Source organism: Perissodus microlepis, chromosome 16 (genome assembly GCF_051167445.1).
Source record: "Perissodus microlepis isolate ML-2025 ecotype Zambia chromosome 16, ASM5116744v1, whole genome shotgun sequence".
In the NCBI taxonomy this organism is placed as follows: Eukaryota; Metazoa; Chordata; class Actinopteri; order Cichliformes; family Cichlidae; genus Perissodus; species Perissodus microlepis.
In genome coordinates, this window is record NC_140476.1 from 2274912 (window position 1) to 2289056 (window position 14145).

Consider the following 14145-nt stretch of genomic DNA (forward strand, 5'->3'; position numbering starts at 1 on the left):
AAGTGAACAGCGTGAAGCGGTGGAGGAGCTGGTCAGGAACTGGTCAGGAGCGGTCGGCAGTGAAGGAATCTCAAAACTTTTCCAAAACATAGTTTTACTGCTCCGTTACCTGCTCCAGTACACGCCCAGTTTACCGCCGAATATGAAAACTGCGTCCCCGTCTTCTTACCGTGCCTGTCCGGGATGTAGTGGATGCAAGTAACGGCTTGGAAAAAAGGAAAGTTGGGAGAGGGAAAACTTGTGGAATGATGCCCGACCGACTGCATCCCTCCCTCCGAAGTTCAGCTAAGGTTGCTAACGTTAGCTAGCGAAGGAGCCAGCTTCGGCTAGCTGTTATGTGAAAGTTTGGATAAACTTTTGTCTGACTGGTAAAACACGTAGAAACACGGCATCTGTGATAGTGGAGGAAGCGTGTGGAGATCGGAGAGCTGTGACAGACTGAAAGCGTCCACCCCGGGTTTGTTATCATAGCCGGGGCTAGTGCAGCTAGCTGATACACAGCTAACTTTATTACAAGTTAACTACAGTTAAGCCGCCGTGAGGCATGACAGGACACACCGCTCAGCTCCATCACGCAAACAGTGCAGTAGTTTAACGCTTCAGGAAGCTGTGTTCAGACCTGCTGAGTGGTATCCTTAGCTATGCTTGAGGAGACGAGAAGAGGAGCGACAGCCATGGTTACCTTTGCATGTGAAGGCGGCTGGATGTACTGAGATCACAAAATGACTCTAATGCCTGTGGAGAGTTCTGGAAAGCAGTTTGGGTTTTAGAAATTTAACATTTATTTGGATGCAGCTGTGTTCAAGCCACCTACAGCCAGTACTGTGTTTTTACATTTTTGGTATTTGATGACATCCTTGCCTTCTTGTCAAGTCTTTCCGGGAGGCCTTCCTGCATTGTTATGAACATTGCTCATCATCTGCATCCAGAGGGCTCGGATCTGGGATAAAGTGGAGAGCAGCCATCATGAAGGTGACGGTAACATTTGGGCAGACAGGTGTGGTGGTGCCATGCAAGGAGGGATGGACCGTGAGGGACCTCATCCAGCAAGCCACGCAGAGATACAGAAAACTCCTGGAGCAGGTACTGTAGAGAAGTTTGCAAAGCACCTGTCTGTCTTTACAATTACGCTGATAGCAGTCTTGGCACGAGAAGTGACTCTTTTATTCAACACATTAAACGCAGCACATCTTTATACTGTGACTGTGGCAAAAATCGCAGCTGCAGAAAAATATGTTTTTGTCAGTGATACCCCATAGAGCGAGCGCTCTGCTTGGGAAAAATTAACAAAAAGCATGAACAAATGCAGCCTTATCTCTCTCCGAGTCCATCTCACCCTTGAGCTGTCAGTTAGCTCCATTATTTATTGTAAGAAGTAGTTCTGTAATAATGTGTTAAGATTTTCATGAACTCCGAGACAGATAAGTTTTTATGAAACAGCACTTTCATAACATTTGAGGTTTTCCCCCTGAAGTCATGAAAGAATAATCGAGAGCTCAGTCATTTTTATATCATGAAAGGACCATATGATTTTCACATCTAAAAGTCTTGGGAAATTAGACAAAGCCATGGAGGTCCGGTTTTCCATAATTGCTGTATAAAAAATTAAAAGCATATCTGATATGAATTGTGATGGTCCAGACAGGAGCAGGCGCGAGTCATTTCCAATTTAGTTGTGAGTGTAAAATGCAAATGACTCCGTCTTGTGATTCCTTTATGACTGCTGTTGATTCCCGGCGCTGCTCTCAGGGCAGGAACCCCATGACCCCCATCACACAGCCAAATCTTCTCAGTGACTTGCTTCATATTGGGTCCATTATTCAAAAGGCACAGCAGTCATATGGATGGATCGTCTCAGCTGCGATTGAGGGAGAGATGTCGAAGGTGTGTGTGTGGGTTTATATGAGAGAGTGCTAGAGATGCCGTCCTGTTTTTCTTGCTCCCTGGACCTTTTTTCCCTTTTAATCCGCTTCCACCTGTCCGTATTTTACCCCTCACCACACAACCCTCCTGTGTGTTTTGCCCCCTTCATCATATTTATCATTCTTATCTTTTACACAAGTAAATCTCCTGTTCACCTTGTATATTGCTGTGCACGTAGCTCGAGCCGTCGTCTCCCTTTTGTTTAAACTGTTCTTCCTCATTGAGCACTTCCTCCCTCACATGCAGCTCTTTTTTATAAGATACCCCCATTCCAGCTAGAACTAGAAGGGTATGGATAGAGAAACTGTCACCATCTTCAGCTCAGAAAATGGAAGCTATGATGATGACTACCTCTAGAACTAAATGTGTCTGAAGAAAAGATTCGTGCGGCTACATGCCTTGAATAAATCAAAGAAAGGGCCTATTTTCATTTTCACAGTAAAGATCAGTTTACACTGTTTTGACTGTAGTTTGTTTGCTCTTAAGCGTGATGTGTGGTACTGTCTCGAATCCCCGCTGCAGCGAGTGATGTTGTTGTGTCTCCATTAGCTCTGCTATCACGAGTCTGATTGAGCCGATCATGCTGGAATTAGAGTCAATAAATCTTAGACAACAGTTCACTGAAGAACTGACTCTCAAGTCTCCTTTTAGTAGCTCTGACTTATTAAAATGCAGCTTTGTTTTAATAATAAAACAGTTATTTGCTATTTGCTTTATAAAGGCATCATCCTTGTGGACGGATGCTGTGTTTCTCAGACCTGTCACAGCAGTTGAGGTCTGCTTCGCTGTAGTTACATATCAGGAAAGGTGGACTGCAGGCTGCAGCATAGAGCTAACACGGTGCTATGAAGCTAGAGCAGGAACATCTGAGGTGTGCTGCGATGTGAGCGCCTCCCTGCTCTGCTGCTTTGGTCTGTTAGTGTTTAAAGTCTTTGTTTGGTGTCAATGAAATTCTTTGCTAAGAACATGCTCACTCTGTGTGTTTTGGCCTGCTCTTCTCTTCTTCCTCTGTTTTCTTTCCCTTTTCCCGCTGTCTCCCACACCTTTGTCAGCAAGTCTCAGTCTCTCCTCCTCTTTCCACCTTCGCTCTGCACTTTGTACTCTCAAATGGTTTTAGCCCTTTTTCCTCTTAATCATTTTCACAGTAATTGTCTTGTTGCTTGTCTTCATTTTTTCAACCCTCCCTTTCAGAACTTTTGACATCAGACTCCAGTTCTGCTTCTTGGGGGGTGGTGAATTTGTAGTCTCCTTTTCTTCTTCCTAAGTATTTTCTCTCTGTGTGTGTTTTTCTGACTTTCTTGTTGTCACTCAGTGATTTTTCTGCAACACTAATCTCTTGTAGCCGTATAATTATGGCTGTTAGCGTGTTTCGGGATTAAAAATCTAGGATATATGTGTGTGTTGTACAGTGGTCCAGTCCCTAATCCTCCCTCCCAGTGCCAGGCAAATCATATTTTTATGTCACAGAGACTGCTAGCTTTCTGTCTGTCTTTCCCCTTCCTCCCTATCTGCTTCACTCTACTTAGAGAGTATGCTGCTTGGATTAAAAGCGTTTTATTATCTTGTGTTTCTGCATGCACTGTAGCTAACTGATACTGGCAGTACTATTTATCGGCTGCTTTGTTAGGTGTTCCCACAGTGGTGCTTAAGAGGAGCTAATGCACAGCACAGACATTAGCGCTGCATTTGAGCGATCTCAAAAAGAGTTGGGCTTCATGAAATGTAGTCTTAAGGTGAGCTTCTGAGAGGATTTAATTCCTGTTTGTGATCATTTTAGTTTCACATTTATCTCTGAATTAAAACTCGTGTTAGTTTAACCCACAGAGAGGATGGAAGAAACAAAAGGCTTCGATATGGCTGCTTTTTATATGAAACTGCTGTTATTTACTAACACATTAAAGGTCTTTTTCTAACTTTTTCTAATTCCTTTAAAGCTCGTTTTAGAGATAAGGCAGGTCTCGCATCACTAAGTACCTAATTTAGCTTGGTTAACACGTTTTTGGATGTGGATTTAGAACTCGTTCACCACACTGATGCTAAGCTATAAATTCTGTTTTTATTATTTTGGGGGCTTTTATTAGTTTTTTTAGTGAAGAGAAGGAGAGTGGTGGAAGAGACGCAGCAAACGGCATTGGGTCAGAATCAAGCCTTGGTTGCTGCGATTGGTCTTGTGGTTGCCTCTTAAAACATAACCATAATTTGTAAAACATAACCATTTTACAAATTTTATATTCAGTAGAGAGTGTGTAATATCACTCATTTTGGAGTTCTATGTGAAAAAACAATATAGGCACTTGTACACACATAAGTGTGTACAAGCGCCTATCCCTCCCCTTTGTCTCCAGTGAAACTAAGATTGTAGACTCACTTCTCACCTTTCCTGTAAATGCATAGTTTCACGAAATGAGTAAAGAAAAGCACAGAATGAAGGGCATTAGATAAAAAACACTGTGTGGAACCCGTACGTTATAATTACAGGAGCTGCTCGGTCATTGTGAACCATCTCATGAAGCTCCTGGTGCACAGACTTGGTGCTGATGATAATACCAGATGACATTTGAACACAGCTGATCGTTGAATATTTGGAAGGGGTGAAAACTCACAGACTGACTTGTTACAGTAACAGACTTGGAACTGCTGAGCTCTTTAGAATCAGCCTGCTTTTGACTGATATTACACACCTGTGGCAACGGGACTGAAAACAACAGACATCTTATATTAAGGAGTGTGAACTGGTTCTTTTATCCCTATAGTGTAGATACATTGTTTATCATGTGTTTAGTGAATAGTTTCCCCCCCTTTCTTTCTGGCCTGATCTGTTTGCTGTTTGTTGCCCACTTCCTGATTTCTGAGTTTTTTGCACCTAAATGTTTCTGAGCTTCAAATAAATTTTAATAATAGACAACAACAATCTGAGTAAATACGAAATGCAGTATTTAAACAATAACACACCTGCCCCGTGTGAAAAACTAATTTCCCCCTAAACCTAATAACTGGTTGTGTCGCTCTTGGCAGGAGGACACACAGTTATGTGTTTATGAGTCTTTCACATTGTTTTGGAGGAGTTCTGGTCGACTGTTCTTTACAGAATTGTTGTAATTCTGCTACATTGGGGGGTTTTCCAGCATAAATGACCAGTTTGAGGTGACGCCAAAATATCTGAGTCTGATTGAAACCACTACAGAACAGCCCCTGACCATCACACCACCACCACCATGTTTGACTGTTGCTCTGATGTTCTTTTTATGAAATGCAGTATGTAATGGGACTCAAACCTTCCAGAAAGTTCATCTTTTGTTCTCGTCAGTCCGCAGAATATTTTCCCAGAAGTCTTGTGGATCATCCAGATGTTTTTTTTGGCAGATGTGAGACGAGCCTTGGTGCTCTTTTTGGTCAGCATTGGTTTTCTCTTTGAACTCTCCAGTTTTGCCCAGTCTCTTTCTTATTGTTGAGTCATGAACTCTGACCTTGACTGAGGCAAGCGAGGCCTGCAGTTCTTTACATGTTGTTCTGGTTCTTCTGTGACCTACTGGGTGAGTCGTTGATGCGCTCTTTGAATAATGTTGGCAGGCCAGCCACTCCTGTGAAGCCTCGGACTGATCGCAGCGATGACGCTGACTTAGTTTATCAGGCCTTTCTTTAGATTGTGTCACGATGTGTTGATATTTGAGATCTATTTAAGTCATTTGTGGCAGTAATCGGGCACGGCTGCTGAAATTGAACTGTGGTTAATCTGATTTGGGAGGAATTATTTCCCGCACAGGGCAGGGAGGTTTGGATAACTTTATTCCCTTAAGAAGTGAAATCAGCATTTTAAAAAAAAAAGGTGTTTTGTATTTACTCTGATTATCTTTGTGTAATATTAAAAATAGTTTGAGCTGAAACATTTAAGTGTGACAAATACGCAAAAAGAAAGAAAGAAAGGAATCAGGAGGGGGAACCGTACCCATTCTCATGATGGAGTCTCTTCTGTAAAATCAAGTGAGGTTTGATTATGTCTTTTTTAAAAGTGCCAGTGTATGCCTAGTAAGTATTTTAACCATTCAAATAGTAACCATTTATTATAGTTAAAACATTTTTCATAGGCTTAGCGCAGTGTGATGTGTCTGATCCTGACAGTACTGGTTAGCTGTAGCACGCCTTTAGGACACTCATGTAGATAAAGTGTATCTCATTTAGCTTTTAAGAGAAAAGCACAGATTAGTCAATTAGTCTGTAAGTTTTTATTGAGCAGATATCATTAGATTAACTGTCATCTACTTCATTCAATATATCAGTGATCTGAGAGCGCTGTGATCTTTAGTTATTTATCAGAGCAAACAAGCCTGCTGACAGCTGCAGCATAATATAGAGCTATCACTGTTGATGGATGATCACAGAGGGCTAGCACAAATTATGGAAGGGAAGCACCGAGCATGACTGTATCAAGTGAAAAAAATAGTGATATGCAGGGTTTTTGTAGAGCGTTGGCTGTGAGGAGATTAATAAACCATCTGAAGAAATCAGAACAAAAGCATTTGAAGATAGCAGAGAGAAGAGGGAGAGGGAGGGATGAAGGCGGAGGTTGTTTTTTGTGGGGAGTTGCCAGAAAGATATCAGCCTAATTGCCTTTGGCCAAACAGACACGTGTGCGACTGTGTGTTTATGAGTCCCAGTAAAAGTGAAATGCAGGTGGTGTTGCCTGTATAATCCAGAAAAATGACACTCAGCATTCTGTAATCATGTCAGAGTTTCAAAATAAAAAGCAGATCCCCGCCATGGGAAAAGTACGTTTATTGTTTCGTTTATTAGAAACATAGCGTGGAACCTATGTTTCTAATAAACGATGATGCCAATACGCACATCCTGCTCAGGAGAGACCAGTTTTCTTTAACTGAACAGCCAGAATGCATGAATGGGACTTTATCTAGAAAACACTGATATGACCTTTAGGGCAAACTTTACTGGAGATGGCGGCTTTATTTTGTCTCTCTAAACCCTCTGTAATATCTCCATTGCAATGGCCGAATTATGCGAATTGGTTTAAATAATTTCTGTGACATTGGGAAACATAATGAAACATTTTGAGTCCTCTAAATCCTTTCACCATTATTCCAAACACTGATGCCGTGCTTCTCTTTCTGCTAATTATACCAGGGCAATAATGGGCACAAGCAGGCTGTCCTTGTCCTACTAAAACAGAGACGGTGTTGGGACACTCGCATTTTGGAGGCCAAACAAATATAATGGACAACACTGACCGGCTTTTCATATCGAGAGAAGTTTTCTTTTTATTTTCTGAACAAAGTGAGCAAACGGTGAACAATGAAATTTAATCAGTAATATTTGAACCTTGGTATAATTTACAAAGAATGAAACAAACAAAAATATTAATAACTGTTCCTTTTATCTGTGGACCCCTGTGCGGTGTGTGGATAATAAAACATGATTGGACACTTTAAAGGTTCAGAGCTGTCACTGGGGTTTTTTTGTCTTTTATATACCCTGCTCATCGTAGATTGATAGCAACAAATTCTTCTGGCACAACTTCACCACCTTCACTAACTTCACTTAATAAAGCTGTTCCCTATTACTTTAAGTGTTGCTGGAATCTTCACGTCATGTAAAATGAAGTAAACAGTTGAATTATAAAGAATCTAACCAAAGCGAGTATGTGTGGTAATGGGAAAAAGAAAAAAGAAAAGCATCTTTATATGAAACTTTCAAATGCTTTGTACTAGCTACAACAGGTCGCAGGTGGCTGTTAAATGGTTAAGCCTATAACACTGAGGTCCTGGTGTTCTCTCTTTGCTTTTAAAGCCTGTACTGTCCTGCCAAGATCTGAATGGTTTTCTAAGGTCTTCCAAGTTAAGACTGCAGATGGCTGTGAGTCAGCAATGTAAAGGTTTCTAGCACAACCTGGCTCACTACCAGGGGGGCACGGAGGACAAGGAAGAGGAACAAAGTCTTCTAATATACAGAACAACTTTATTGGCTGACTGTATACAGTAATACATTAATGTGGTAAACTAGTTCTACAAAGTAAAAGTTCTAAGGAACTTCTGGGAAAGCATTCAAAAGGATTTTCAAATTACTTGAACAACTGCAACTGAAGGGACACTTTGTACAGGATGGTCCAGCAAATTCACTGCGAGAGCAGTTAGCTGCAAACAGCATACGGACATCTCTGAGCACTCAAAGCAGAAATGAGTCTCCAAAAAAGGAGATCTGGATCTGCAGGAAACTTTGCAGCTGTTGGTGTCATAGCGGTTGGATGTAAAAGCAAACATCATTTTCAAAAACTGGACCTGCACCGGGTGTGTGTCAGAAATAAAAACGACTTATAGGTTGCAAATAAACGTGTAGGAGCAACAAATGCTCCTGTGCTTTTAAAACCAGTTTCAGGCTGACACGCTGAAACTAAAATAATACATGAACCGTTACTTGCTTGTCCAAATGTATAAAACATCAATAAATAAAACCACGTGACTGCACATATTTGGACTAAGATAAGAAGTCTAAGGTATAGATGAAGCCAGATGATGCATATATTATGCTTTAAAAAATGAAATCAGTCAGGTTTGTGGGCTGGTGGTGTTTTTACACTATACCTGTGTATACACTTGTGGATGTGTATGGAAGGGTTCTCGTCAGTGTGGGTGTACAGTGTAGTTTCATTAGTCGGGACAGGAATGCTGATGAGGCGTGGCCAAACAAGCTGATAAAATCGTCCAAACATTCTGGCCCCATGCCACGGCACAGGCAATTATTTCTGAGGACGAGGGAGAGGCCGGGAGGAGACACGTGCCTCCTCCTCTGTAGACAAACCACAGGAATGTGTTTATTGAGCCTGACTTTTTAGAACGGACTCGGAAAGGTTTGTTTGAACAAACAGTTTGAGTCGGTGTAAGCAAACCATGAATTTTTCTGTACAGCGTGACAATAAATGTATCTTTGCTTAATTGGATGATTGAAAAGTGAGCTTGTGCCCATCTCAAGTGTGGGATGTTGTTGCAGGGTCACAAGGCAGGATTGTTTATTTTGCTTTTTCAGAATTAATTTCAGGATATTAGTCACTGCCTTTACAGAATTATCGATAATAAAATGATATAATACATACATACATTCCCTGCTTGACGTCTGTGATGATTTCAAACTTCTCAGTTCTGGATAAGGATCTAAATGTGGGCGAGTATTCAGCTGAAGCTGTGGTGTGGATGTCGCACTGCGTGACTCTTCAATCACACCTCTGTGGTTTATCGAGGTCCACTCATTTGCACGACCTTCAGTTTGAGAGCAGCGTGCATACCAAACTCGTTTGTTAAGCAGCAGACTAAAGAGGCGTACTGTTCAGAGATAAGAATGGGAGCGATGGTACAGAGTGTTTTCACTCAGGAGGGAATTGACTCCAACCTATTAATCATTTCCACATCACGTCACGAGAATCAAATATTCCAAATTACCCAAGATTATCTGAAATAGACTCAGGCAAAACACTGCATTAAGTGCTAATCCCCCTGATTTTTGGATTTGATCGGCGTGTTTACAACTCTTATCTTTAAACTTATATCTGCGAGTCTCTCTGGGTTTAGAAACCACTAGAGTTGGAGGGACGGGATTTGGTGCTGACACTTTATCAGATTAGACGAGTGTGCTCACAGCTTATCTCTCAGAATCTTCTCGTCGGTACAGCCGTACGGATTGCCTACTGTAACAGAGAAACCCAAACAGGCGTTGATGACCTCATAGCAGCAGCAGGTCGCCGAAGGAGCGAGGCTGTTTTCACTGTGTGTGTCTCATTGTGTTTCCAGGTTACAGGGTGTACGTGTTTCCCACTTTTTGTAGTGATTAGTCTGCCGATTAGTTTCGTGAACAATCAGTTGAATTTAAAAAGGTTCTGATCCACTGAATATGTAACAATGTATCTTGGAGAAAGACGGCATGGTGCGTGTCATCATGTGACCAGGAAACAATTTTACCTATTACTACTACTATTACTTACTACGCAAGTCATTTCAGTCTCTTCAGAAACCACTGAAATGAGTTTGTATATAATTAAAATCAGCTGATTAATGTCAGATTTATGGTTGGGTGTATTTCATCTTCGACCTGATGTGGTACTTTCTCAGTACTTTACATGTTCTGAAATAATAAATTCTAATTTGCAAATAAGTCTTTACTTGTCAGGTTAAATATCATCTGACTCTAGTCACATGATTGTTCGTTAATATTCAGTGTTAATGTGGCAGAAGATCTGCCTTTTCTGCACCTTTTCACAAAGTTTAACGATATTTGTCTTGGTACTGTTTGTGTAATCGTGCTGGCAAACAGACAAACTATACCGTAAATCTATTTGTGCACAGGATCTTTCCTTGCTCAAAGATTTCAAGACCGTGTTCTGTGAAAATCAAGTTATCAACCTTCAAAATGTCAATTTGCTGAATCCAAGTAGACACACGAGCAAAATAAGCTGTCAGTGTCAGACTAACCATTTCGGTAGTAAAAATAGTTAGTAGGCGTTGGTGGGGCTATATTTAATATGAGCTAACTGGGCAGGTCAGGTGGTTGAGAACAAAGTTTAGCTACCAGAGCGGTGAGTGAGCGTTGGAACATTTGGAGGCTGGAGTTTGTTTAGGGCTTAATCGATGATAACTTTAAGATGATGGATTTGGGTTTTCAGCTATAAGCGCTTCAAAATCCACCTGTGCTAGTTTGTTGTAATTTGATGAATGACTCGTTGAGCTTTAATAGATTAGTTACAATTAAAGGCTTCTGTGTGAATTGTACTTGGGTGGTGTGGATCAGCCCACACACTGAGAGCAGGCCCGGCTTAGTTTTCTGATGTGAGGAAGTAGAATACAAGCTGAACTCATCACGCCTGTTTCTCGAGGTACGATTGCTCGTGTGGCGTCCCGCTGTTTGTGTGACGGTGACCGATTGAGGGCTGGACATTAGAACTAATGAACAAAATTTAAAGCGCAGGCAGTTACACAAACACGCGCACTCGGTGTGTGTCCTTGAGTTAACATTTTCCAAAGCCTTGATTGGTAGTGCTCAAGGGGAAAGAAGAAAATAAAACCGAGTATTTGAAAATCTATCTCGTGCATCTGGACTGGGTCGCAGCCAAGTCATTGTTACAGCGGAGTCATACTATAAATTCCAGCTGGAAGGAAGGCAGGAAGAGTTACAGACAATAGAAGAGCATAAATGGTCTCAGTGTCAGAGGCTTGTGCAACAAAGATTGTTGAATAGCCATTGAAATGGCGTGTTTTGTAATTGCACGTGTACGCGTTTGCACACATATCGTTTTTAATTATTACAGTCAGATCAGTTGGACTGATACACTGATAGAAGGAAATGTTGCCCTTGCAGTGATACCCATGGACACAATCTGATCTTGAAATCTTTCTAATGCGAGTTTTTGAAAAACATTACGAGCATCTGACCCTGAAAGAGTGATCTACTGGAGCACCACCCTGTAGTGTTTGGAGTCGCACCTTTCCTTAGGCTGCGTGTGATTTGTCTTGAGTATGTGTGTGCACGCTTGTGTGTTGTCTCAATATGTTGTTCAACAACCAGCTCTATGCAGTCAGCTGTCCAGTACAGTTTCAAAGTCATTAATCACAGGCCCAACACGGCGGAGAAAGGCAGCGAGGAGGGAGAGAGAATGGGCCCAGCTAGAGCTGTAATCTGTACAAGGCACCTCGGGGAAGACGTGAGAGATGTGTGGAGCAAAGAAACAAAGGTGAGGGCAAAGTTGAGGGAGGAGGGGAGTCGGAGAGCGAGGGCTTTATAAATGAGGAGTTGGTGTGCAGTAGATTCTTGTGGGTGTCCATCAAATAATTAGAATAATTTTAATTTATTACTATGTTAATGGGAAACTTATTGACCGCTGTGTGAAATTAAAGAGCCTCTCTCCATTGTTCTGTGTTTGAATTTGGAAAACTGAGGATTTTTATTATAGGAAGCAGATGGTCAACAGTGCCTTTCTAGTCTTTTTGACCAACGTGTGTTTCCAATACAAGCTACACTCATGTATCTGTGTTGTTATTAGGGCTGCCACGATCAGTCGACTAGTCACGATTACGTCGACTATCAAAATCGTCGACGACTGATTTAATAGTCGACGCGTCATTTTAAGCTTTGTAAGATCACAAAAGCCGCAGGAATAAGTAGTAGGATTTAAGAGTGTAATAACGGACTGAAACAGAAGATGGCAGCACTGCATGTACAAGGATGCCAGCTGCCGTTAAACCCCGAAGAAGAAGAAGCTGTGTCCCAGAATTCATAGCGCAGCCCAGCTCAGTTTCCAACAATGGCGGCAGCTAGTTAGTTTTAATATTACTCTTATTATTCTTTCTGGGTCACAAAATAAACGTTTAACATATTTTCAGGCGAGAATGTAGCTGTGTAAACCTCAAATATCTGCTCAGTTTATCAAGACACCACATATTTTCAAAAGCGCTCCGACGTTTTCGGAGACGTCTGTTACCCACTAGCTCGATAGCGAGCCGGGGGCAAGCCTCACTAGAGCCGTGAGAACACCGGACTCCCGGCAAATCGTTTTCAAACTCCCCGCGGACTTTCGCTACTCAGGTTAAACATATATAAGTCACTTAGATAACTTAAAAATGTTATTGTTTGGCTTTTTTTTTTAGTGTTTTATTTGTTCCTGAGTAAATCGGTTTGGCTGAGATCAAAGTTATAGTTTTTACACAGCTGAATAAACGTCAAGCAGACAGCTGATTATCAGAAGTGTGAGATGCTCGAGAATTTACTCCAGTGTCCTGTTATATTTTAGATAGCAAGGAGTTTATTAAACTTCACCGAAACAATCTGCAAATTTCATTAAAATTTAATAAACTATCATCTTGTCTTTATTTTTAGTTAGCACATACCTTAAACACTTAAAGCTGTAAGCTAATGATAGTTATATAAGAGCAGATGCTGCTGGTGCAATAAGCTGTACGTTTTACGTCCAATGGATGATGATCTGATTAGTCGACTAATCGCAAAAATAATCGGTGACTAGTCGACTATCAAAATAATCGTTTGTGGCAGCCCTAGTTGTTATGTATTATTGCCTACTGTGCTATTCATACACACACAAACTCACCACTGGTGTTTGAATTCAGTTCACTTTTATTTATATAGCACCAAATGCACACATTCATGCACAGTGGACGAACCGGGATCATTTCCAATATTTAAAACATTTACTGTGAGAACTCTCAATTATTTGGAATCTTGAAGTTGCAGAAGTGATAAATACGTGAGAAATAAAAAGCATTATGATAAAAATATAAAAAAATTGCAATTTAGAAATGAATTTGGAATAAATGCATAATTATGATTTTGAAAGAACAAAAAACACATTTTTACAAATGTAAAAAAGATGAACATTTTCAGTGCAGTAATAGTGCAAGAAAGATAAAGTTGGTTTAATAAAAAGTAAATTTAATACAAATGCATTGGGAACAGAGAAGACTTCAGTTTTCCGGGACTTGAATTTGGACCTTGGAAAGTGAACGCCGCTTCTCCATCTTTAGTTTTGACTGCGTGGGCGTCAATATGACCTTCCTCTGAAGATGGACGAGGAAGATCTCTCTTCTGGATTGACAAGAGAGAAGATTCATCCTAACTTTTGCAGTACAGAGAGCACAACCTGTAACATCTCAGTAATTCAGCTCCGGTTTAATATCAGATTTTGGCAGCCGTCCTGAAACAACTAAAGAAAAACATCCCTAAAGAAACGTAAGAATGCAGCACTGATGAACTCCACATCATTTCTGTGCTCTGTGATGTGTAATTTAACAGCAGTCCGTATCCTTCAGACTGAAGTGTGACTATTTTAGGATTCTGACAGAAAATGTTGGATAGTTTTCCAGCCTTTTGTGGTTAACAGTCCGACAATACCATTACTGAGACTCTGTCTGTGATAGCTGATGTCATTCCTGATGGGGGAAAACAAAACAAGTGTTCTGTTAGAAATGTGTGCAGGTGTTAAAAACAATTGTAGGTAAATTGATCATGTGGTGATAAGTCTGTTTACAAGTCGCTGAATTTTGTGTCCTTGTTGTAGGAAGGAGACTTCTTCATTCGGACGCACCATGTTGAATACTGTGATGGGGGGATTCTAGACCCCGACGACATACTCAGCGATCTGGTGGAAGACAAAGACAAGGTAAGTACATCCTCTGCAGAATATATTCTATTGTTTCTGTTTAAGCATGACTATGGGAT

The 14145-nt window shown here is 41.0% G+C and overlaps 1 protein-coding gene across 2 annotated transcripts in view; it reads left to right on the forward strand.

Moving 5' to 3' along the window:
* The window catches only part of LOC146370186 (partitioning defective 3 homolog B-like), a 209077-nt gene continuing 194932 nt past the window's right edge, over positions 1-14145 (forward strand). For both annotated transcript variants that reach the window (XM_084908589.1, XM_084908590.1), the window contains exons 1-2: positions 1-1083; positions 13985-14086. In XM_084908589.1, coding sequence (XP_084764715.1) covers positions 967-1083; positions 13985-14086 — 219 coding nt within the window. In that variant the 5' untranslated portion in view covers positions 1-966. The remainder of the gene's footprint in view (positions 1084-13984; positions 14087-14145) is intronic.